Source organism: Ambystoma mexicanum, chromosome 6q (genome assembly GCF_040938575.1).
Source record: "Ambystoma mexicanum isolate Mex_15411 chromosome 6q, UKY_AmexF1_1, whole genome shotgun sequence".
NCBI lineage: Eukaryota > Metazoa > Chordata > Amphibia > Caudata > Ambystomatidae > Ambystoma > Ambystoma mexicanum.
In genome coordinates, this window is record NC_090937.1 from 604216276 (window position 1) to 604225081 (window position 8806).

General features: G+C 41.9%; 1 protein-coding gene across 1 annotated transcript in view; it reads right to left on the reverse strand.

Annotated features, from left to right (window-relative positions):
* Positions 1-8583, reverse strand: part of MGARP (mitochondria localized glutamic acid rich protein) — a 353565-nt gene extending 344982 nt beyond the window's left edge. The window contains exon 1 of the mRNA XM_069631085.1: positions 8428-8583. Within this exon, the coding sequence (XP_069487186.1) occupies positions 8428-8497 (70 nt within the window). The 5' untranslated portion in view covers positions 8498-8583. The remainder of the gene's footprint in view (positions 1-8427) is intronic.
* Positions 8584-8806: the final 223 nt, after the last annotated feature.

The following is an 8806-nucleotide window of genomic DNA, read 5'->3' on the forward strand; positions in this document are numbered from 1 at the left end:
AGGAGGGGTCTAAACCTCCTAATTGCGCGGAGATGGTGGGGGACTAAAAAGTTACACCAGAACAACAAACTGAATCTAAGTGGACATAGGAAACTAAGTGCAACCCAGTTGGTTCCACTCTTCCTGATTATTCAGTCCACTAACATGCCAGCGAGTGTGCTACATCCACCATTGTTCGCGTTGGGCTAGTCTAGTGGATGGACTCTATCCATCATTTCCAAAATCTTTTCTCAATTGCCCACCATTTAAAGTTGGCTGGGCCATTTAGCTCAGCCAAGAAAATGTGTCACTAAGGGTGACATTAAGCTCTGGGTCCTAATTCTAGGCTTGTGTTCCACAATCTTAGTTTTCACAGGCCTAGAGGTTTTGCCAATATAGGTTTTTAAACAAGTACATGCTACAGCGTAAATGACATTAGTACTGTTGCATGTCGTATGGCTCCTCAGAGTCCATATCTTGTTATTCATAGTAACAGTCGTACATGGAGACGTAAATCTGCAGCAACTCCCACACAGAAAATGGCATGTTGCCAGGTCCATCCCTCAGATGGTGGTAGTTATAGAAGGTCTAGACTTAGAGGCTCTGTCAGTACGAGACAGCCATTTTTTCAATGTTTTTCCTTTTTTGTATGGAAAAGGGGGGGTGAGGCAAATTGGGGTTCTCCAATTGCAACAAGTGCCAATGTCTAGAAATAGCTTTCCAAATCTCGTTATGGTGGCTGTTACAAGTCATGGTGCACACCAAAAGATCTTTCACATTACCTCTGATAGGATTTTTTACTCCGAAAATTAGATGTGGGCAGATTTTTGGCTCTTTTCTTTGTCGTAATAGACTCATTGGGTATTTATCTTGATTAACATTTGATTAAGAGGTAAAATCATTTAGGATTGGTACAATTACGTTTGGTTATTGTCTGACACAGCTTGCTCCATAGCCCCCATAATTTCTAATCACCCAAAATTATACTAGATAGCTTCTTAAAAACCTTATATAAGATAACAAGGAAAAAAATACCACAGCAATGGTCATTGCCAGTTATTGTTTCCGTCACTAATCACTTGCTGCTGTAAAATGGTCCGTTACCGATACCTACAAAAAAAGATAAGCTCTTACTGGGGAGCCTGTGTTCAGCCCTGGACGAGTTTGTCTTGGACGTGAGATAGAGGAAGAGGGCGGAGTAGGCAGGTTGGGGGAGGGGGCCACGGGCCTTTGGCCGAATGTCAAATCCCCCTCCATGCGATATATGTATGAATTTTAGCAATCTTTCAATTTATCGGAAAATTACACATTGTATCGTCTTTGATTTCAAATTGTATATATTGAATTGCTATCCGAAATAGATAATGAAATGAAAGAATGAGTACTACCACAATATATGGAAACCTCGAGAATCTTACGTGGAAGGAGACACAGGGCTAAGTGAGAAGACATTTGTATTAATAGGCTCTCTTAAGCAAAACGTACCTAAACGTCTCCAGAGTTGGGAAATTAGATACTCCCATTATCAATGACACTGACTCCACCACTGAGAGGGGGAGTCGAACGTAAAGGGCAACTTTGTTTTAGAGAATGTCCCCCGTTGTACCACCGATTAACGCATCATGTTCCGCAAATAATGACGGAGCTGAAAGCAAGTCACAATGCTTCGACTGTACTTAATTCACCACCGTCAAGGAGATACAACTAATTAAATATCTACAAATTGTTACAAAATGAGCAAGAGGGGTGGATGTGTGTTACAGTGTATTAAATACATAATGTATTGTATCGTGCTGAACCTGCGAACGTTTCGTTTCCCTGCATTCCACCGTTCTGGAATGCAGGAAAGCGTAGCGTGAGCCGATGCAACGATGGAGGCCAGACTGCGGCAGCCTGCCGGAGACTCACTAATAAACTCCCTTAAAATTACGACCGTTTCCAGACATATTTTATAACAATGGCGACGAGGAACGCTCTTTAGCGTGTACGGAGGGAGTCTCCGACTGGATGCGCACACCATCCGATGATTACGAAGTTTTCCCTGCGAACCCCAAACGTGAATTTTAACATCGGACACCTTGCGATGGCAAAGGCGATGTGAAGAGGTACGGAGCGACAGAGGGAAATACATATAATTGTCTCCGTACCTTGCGATTGAAGATAGCATTTTTTAAGTGTGCGCGCGGGCTGCTAACGGCAATCTGAATGAGCCGTGCTTGGATTCTTAGAGTAAAGGACCTAACGACGTAAGTGGACGTGCCTCCATCTTAAGTGATTTCAGTAGAAACACCATGGCAACCATGTATACAAATGGATACAAGCGCCTTCGTGAAAACGTAATGTTCGATTGATGTGCACAAGGTGGCTTCAGTAAGTTTTGGCATTGCTAAAGACTTTGGCAGCGAGCAAAAAGGTCATAATTGGACATTTGCTACAGTCAGTTGGAATGTGTTTCATTGTTCTGGCTCTATGAGTTTGCAGTAGTGTTTATAAAAAAGGATTGGAGGCTGCACAATGAACTTGGACTTTTAAAAAAAAAAAAAATCAAAAGGAAGGAAGTAAACAAATAGAGGAAATAAAGACAAAAAAACAAATCTGAAAAGAAACCTGGGCACCTACAAACAGATATATAACATCAGCAACCATGCAGAGTGTTGTGGCCCCAATGAAGTTCCTACCCTTGCCTGGTAATTCGACATGCCCCTGGGAGCAATGGCTAGATAGCTTCCAAGTTTACCTAAGGGCAGTAGGTGGTGCAAAATACAATGATGATGTTAAGGAAGCCACTTTGCTGAACTGTATAGGTGCAGAAGCCTTAAGAATTTTCAGGACTTTACCGGAGCCTAGTTTTAATGAACTAGGGGCTGGGGATTCTACCTCCAGTTCAAGGAAATACGAGATTGCTTTGATAAAATTGAACAAACATTTCGGCAATAAAACAAACATTGTTCTAGAAAGATATAGGTTTCTGTCCAGGAAACAAGGCAAAAGTGAATCTGTTGATGATTACATTGCAGCTCTTAGAGGACTCATTTCGACATGTGAATTCACTGGTGTGGCTGATGAGTATATGAGGGACCAATTAGTACTGCATGTGGCTGACAACCGTATACAACAACGCCTTTGGCAAGCTAAGAACCCATCCTTAGAGCAAGCCATTGAAATAGCGCGGACGTTCGAACTTGGAGAGAAGTGTATGAAGGAGATTCAGAACAAGAATGACAGTGTTGACATTAAATCTGTACATGTCACCAGTGAGGGAAAATATGACGGTGATGAAGAAGCACTTGTTGCCGTAGTGAAAAAGGTAATAAAGTCAGATTTTAACTCAAATTGGAGACAAAACAGAGAGACATTTCAAAGATCACAGAACAAGTGTTTTAAATGTGGATGGGCGAAACATGTGAACATTGAGAAAGAATGCCCGGCTCATTCCATGGAGTGTTACAAATGTGGATATGTGGGCCATTTTGGTAAAGTTTGCCGCAATGTGAGAGGTAGAGGCAGATACAATTCACGTTATAACAACATGAGAAGCAACAGCCAATGGAACAGAGGGACTATGGCATCAGTAGGGACGGTAGAAGAAGCCTCTATGTCAAATTATCTTGTTGCGATTACCAGCGATCTGGAAGATAGAGTGCAAATACTTACTATTGCCACGACTGGAAATGCTACGGGCTCATGGGTGTCCATGACAATAAATGATACTATGTTGCAGGTGATGGTTGACACAGGATCACCTTATACCATGGTTGATGCAAATACTTTTAGGAATGTGTTGAATATGGACATAATAAAGCTTCATGCGCCCACTGTCAAAGCCACAGGCTACGGGAAGACACCCATTGACATAATTGGATATGCCTGGGTAAAATTGTGTTTCAGGAGGAGGAAGACCTTTTGTAAACTTTATGTTGCCAAAGAAGGTTACTCAATAGTTGGTTGGTGGGAACAAGCGTCACTAGGAATTAGAATACATCCTGGAGAAGAGGAACCAATAATGAGTGTAACGAGTACTTCTTGTGATTCTGCTGAGGATCTGGTGAAAAGTTTTCCCAAGGTTTTCAATGACAGCATAGGAGCTTTGAAAGGTTTTAAGCATCGTATAATATTGAAGAGGGGAGCTAAGCCAGTTCTGCACAGAGTACGTAATATTCCTATTGGTACAAGGGAGGCCCTTCAGAAGGAGGATAAATTATGCTCTCATAATATTATTGAACCGATTGAAAGTTCAGAGTGGCTTTCTCCCATTGTCATCGTGAGAAAGCCTGAAGGGACAATTAGGATGTGTGTAGACTTAAGAGACCTCAACAACAACATATAGATTGACCGACATCCGTTACCCAACATTGGAGAGATGTTAACAACGATGGAACCAGCAAAATTCTTCTCCACTCTAGACCTGTCATCAGCATATCATCAGGTTGTATTAGATGATGAATCTAGGCACCTTACATCATTTATAACACCGTTGGGAGCTTTTCGATATAAAAGGATGCCATTTGGGTTGGCATCGGCAGCCGCCGTATTTCAGAGACTAATGCAGCACCTGTTTGCTGGTCTAAAAGGTGTACATTATTTTCAGGTTGACATTTTAATATCTGCCATGAGTGAAGAAGATCATGATGCCAAACTGTTAGGAGTTCTGCAGATAATTCAACAAAGGGGCCTAACTCTAAAAATAGAGAAATGCAAAATTAAAAAGGAAGGAGGTTACATATTTAGGCCACTGTATCAGTGAAGAAGGCATAAGACCCAAGGAAGCTCTGATAAATACTATCCTGAAGATCCCTGATCCTACAAATAAAGACCAGCTTAGAAGTCTACTTGGTCTTACTGAATATTATTCTAAGTTTGTTGACCATTATGCAGAAAAAACTGTTCACATGAGGAATATGATGACCAAAGGCACAAAATTTGATTGGTCAGTAGAATGTAAGGAGGAATTGGACAATATAAAAAATCTAATCAATAAGGCACCCACACTCAAGATGTTCAACCCTGGGGCCAAAACTGTGTTGTCAGTTGATGCAAGCAACATTGGTTTGGGTGGAGTTCTGGAACAATTCCATGATGGTTTACCTGTCCCGATAGCTTTTGCTTCGAGAACTTTAAAGGGAGCAGAGAGAAATTATTCCACTATTGAAAAAGAAGCACTAGGTGTTAAATGGATCTTAGAACACTTCAAAGGGCTAATTTGGGGAGTTCCTATTGAATTGAAAACAGATCACAAACCTCTCATTCATGTGCTCAATCCCAAGAACTCTCACTTAACATCACCTCGCATTAGGAGATGGACTTTGATCATTATGCAGTACAATGTGGTTATAAAATATACTCCAGGCAGATCTAATAAAGTTGCTGACTGTTTTTCCCGGTTGCCTTGTACTGATGAATACCTTGAAATGCCAAGTGATGAGAGTTTAGTTGAAGATCAGGATATGGATTCCATTATTGCACAGATTCATCCTGGGTTCGATAAAGGAGAATGGGTGACAGCCACTAATTCAGACCCAGAACAAGAGATGTTAAAAAAGGCTGTAGCAGATGGATGGAAGAATGTACAAGATGGAATTAAGCTATGGGAAAAGATCAAAGACGAAATATCATATGATGATCTATATGTCTATCGTGGTGATCGTATTGTGCCACCAGTGACATTGAGGGAAAAAATCATGGACATTGCTCATGAAGGACATATTGGCAGAGATTTGACGAAAAGGAGAGTCAGAGGAACATATTGGTGGCCCAGTATGTGGGGTGATGTAGAGTCACTGGTTAAGGAATGTTCTGCTTGTGCAGCTAGTGATAAAAGCAAATTAGTAAGAGTCACACCTCTTCAACCTGTAAATGTGCCTAATGCAGTATGGTCTAAACTAGCTATTGATATTGCTGGCCCCTATGAAGTGTTGGAACCCATGAAGATATATTTGATAGTTTTAGTTGACTACACATCAAAGTGGGTCGAATGTGGAATAATGGAAGAATCGGTTTCGACATATAAGGTTACAAGATTTTTGGAAGAGATCTTTAGTAGAGAGGGTGATCCACAAGAGCTGATTTCAGATAATGGTACTCAGTTTGTGTCGCAGGAAATGCAAACATTTTTAAGTGATAGAGCCATCAAGCATAATACCACAGCTTTGTACCATCCAATGAGCAATGGACTTGTAGAAAGGATGAATCGCTTTGTAAAAGGAACTATTCAGCTGGCAATAGCAAATAATCTACCATAGAAAGATACTCTTAAAGAAGCATTGGATACATATAAAGTTACACCCCACTCTGTCACTGGTATAGAACCTTTCACTTTGATGAGGGGTAGAATTGCTAACAATAGACTCAAGCCAGCCTGGATGTCTACAAGGAAGGATGCTAACATTAACATGGATGAGATCATGGAAAGGGTTAGGAAAAGACAAGATCAATACAAAAAGTACTATGATCAGCATAACCATGTGAAGGGAAATGATGCTAAAGCTGGGGATTGGATTAAAATAAAGGAGCCAAAAAGAGTCTTGAAGGGAGAGTCTAAGTTTCGTCCTCCTCAGAAAGTTATCAAGCGTCTCAAAAAATCTGTGGTTTTGGAAAATGGAGACAAGTGGTCTTGTGATGATATTACCTTAGCAGGAAAAAATGAATTAACATATATTGACAATAATTCTGTTAAATGCAGACAAAGTGTGGATGAGAGAGAAAGAGGAAGAAGATGTGGAAAAGAACTAAATGGAGAGAACCATGGGGTTTCAAGCAGTAATGGTGAAAAGTGTTCAAGACCCAGGAGAGTTGTACCCAATTATAAGGAAGGGTTCATTTATTATTGACTGTTGTCCACATCTCAGGGACATTTATATGAATTGGAACGCTATGCTGATGCATCGAAACAGTCAGGGTGTATCCTTTATTTCAGCAGTTGTTTTCATAAATATTAGAAGAGATAAGCATATCACTATGTACAGTTTCAATTGTAGAAATTGTTTGCTATTTTATGTCCAGGTATATGGTTTCACTTAATGTTTAATCTTAAATTTTTGGTTTCTTTCTTTTCTCCTCCTTTCTTCATTCCCCAGCTTTTCCCCCTCATAGCATTTTTGCAATGTTAATTTTCTTCAGTTGTGTATTAGGAAGGGAGATGTTACAGTGTATTAAATACATAATGTATTGTATCATGCTGAACCTGCGAACGTTTCGTTTCCCTGCATTCCACCGTTCTGGAATGCAGGAAAGCGTAGCGTGAGCCGATGCAACGATGGAGGCCAGACTGCGGCAGCCTGCCGGAGACTCACTAATAAACTCCCTTAAAATTACGACCGTTTCCAGACATATTTTATAACAATGTGCGTGCCTCATTCTTGGGTTATGCGCGTCTGGCAGAGACAACAGAAGGGGCAACAAGGCACGCGCAAAAGTAGTATAGACCATGAAAAGGAGGAGTTACTTGTCATCACTGTACGTAAGCATTTACTTGGTAACGTTTGTAGTGCAAATAAAGTAATCTGAATTGGCAATCGCCGAACCCTTCATACCTTCGCGAAACGCATTCCAATAGCCGTGCCCTTGGCTTGAGACAAAACTATTTTACAGGGGGGGAACTGCTCGCTTAAAGCGGCCTTTCTGCAAAGAAAGAATGTAGGGTTTTTAACGTGGAGTCCTATTTCGGTAAATGCAGCTGCAGGGTGTGAAAGGGAGAAGGGAGGGGCGTTGGTGGCAGGCTCTCTGCGCAGTGCGGACGCCAGCGTTTAAAGGCACACAAAAAACCCACAGTGCCGAAGTGCAACACGCCACCATGCACAGGCATGGTGTCAGGTACAGAGGGAGGGCATCCCCAACTCTCACGCCACAAGGACACATTCAACAAGCTGCACAGCATGCCGATCGCCTCCCTAATCGGGAAGAAGATGCCCGTTTTATTCAACGTAGTTTGCATTGTTCGCCAATGCAACTCGATGCATGCCCTGTCTGAGCTGCAAACTCGCCCCTTACCGTTGCTGTTCCTATATAATGACTCATGACACGGGCAGTAAGAGGAAGGAAGGTCACAAGATTATGTCCAACGATGCTTAAGAGAGCGAGGACCGGGTACCACAAAGGGAAATGTGCGGCTCCCGAGTGGCAGCCAGGGAGTCCACACCCACCCAAACATATTGTCACAGCGTGCATCCGCAATAAATATCCGCAATAAATAGTAAAGGTACAAAAAATGACCAAACCTGCTGAACACCGTTTTCCTTCCCCACAATTCTACGAAGATTCTCTCTTCTGCTTTTTACCGATACACTCCCCCAGGTATAGGAAGGGAAACGTATAGTTCGGGTGCACACACTGATAGTCTCAACCCGCTTTACTTTCACCAGAAGCAATTCCCCCACTGTATATAGCGGGTGGATATTCTGCAACAAAATCAATTCCCTCTCAGTTTCTAAATGCAGAAACGTGCTTGCTTACCGGTGCGGTGCAGTGGGCCCCTGACAAGGGGCAGCACCTTCAGGCACGCGGCTCTGCACAGCGCGGACATGCTTCTTCCAGCGATCTACCAACTTCCACTAGAGCCTAGCATCTGACAGCGCGCGTGCTTTTAACTGTCACCTGCGATCCAGCGCGCGCGGACCCTTCCAGCAAGATTCCAGCAGATTATCATAAAACAAGTCGTCACTCGTAGGCGCCATATTGGAGATGCACTTAATTGCTAGTTCCTGAGGGAAATCCTTGTTCCACCAACAACCAATCATTTGTTTTGTATTATAGTGCTTACAAATAAAGTTGTTTATGTTTCATGGTGTTATGAAAACATGATACTCATATTTTGAAAATATTTTACTTTTTT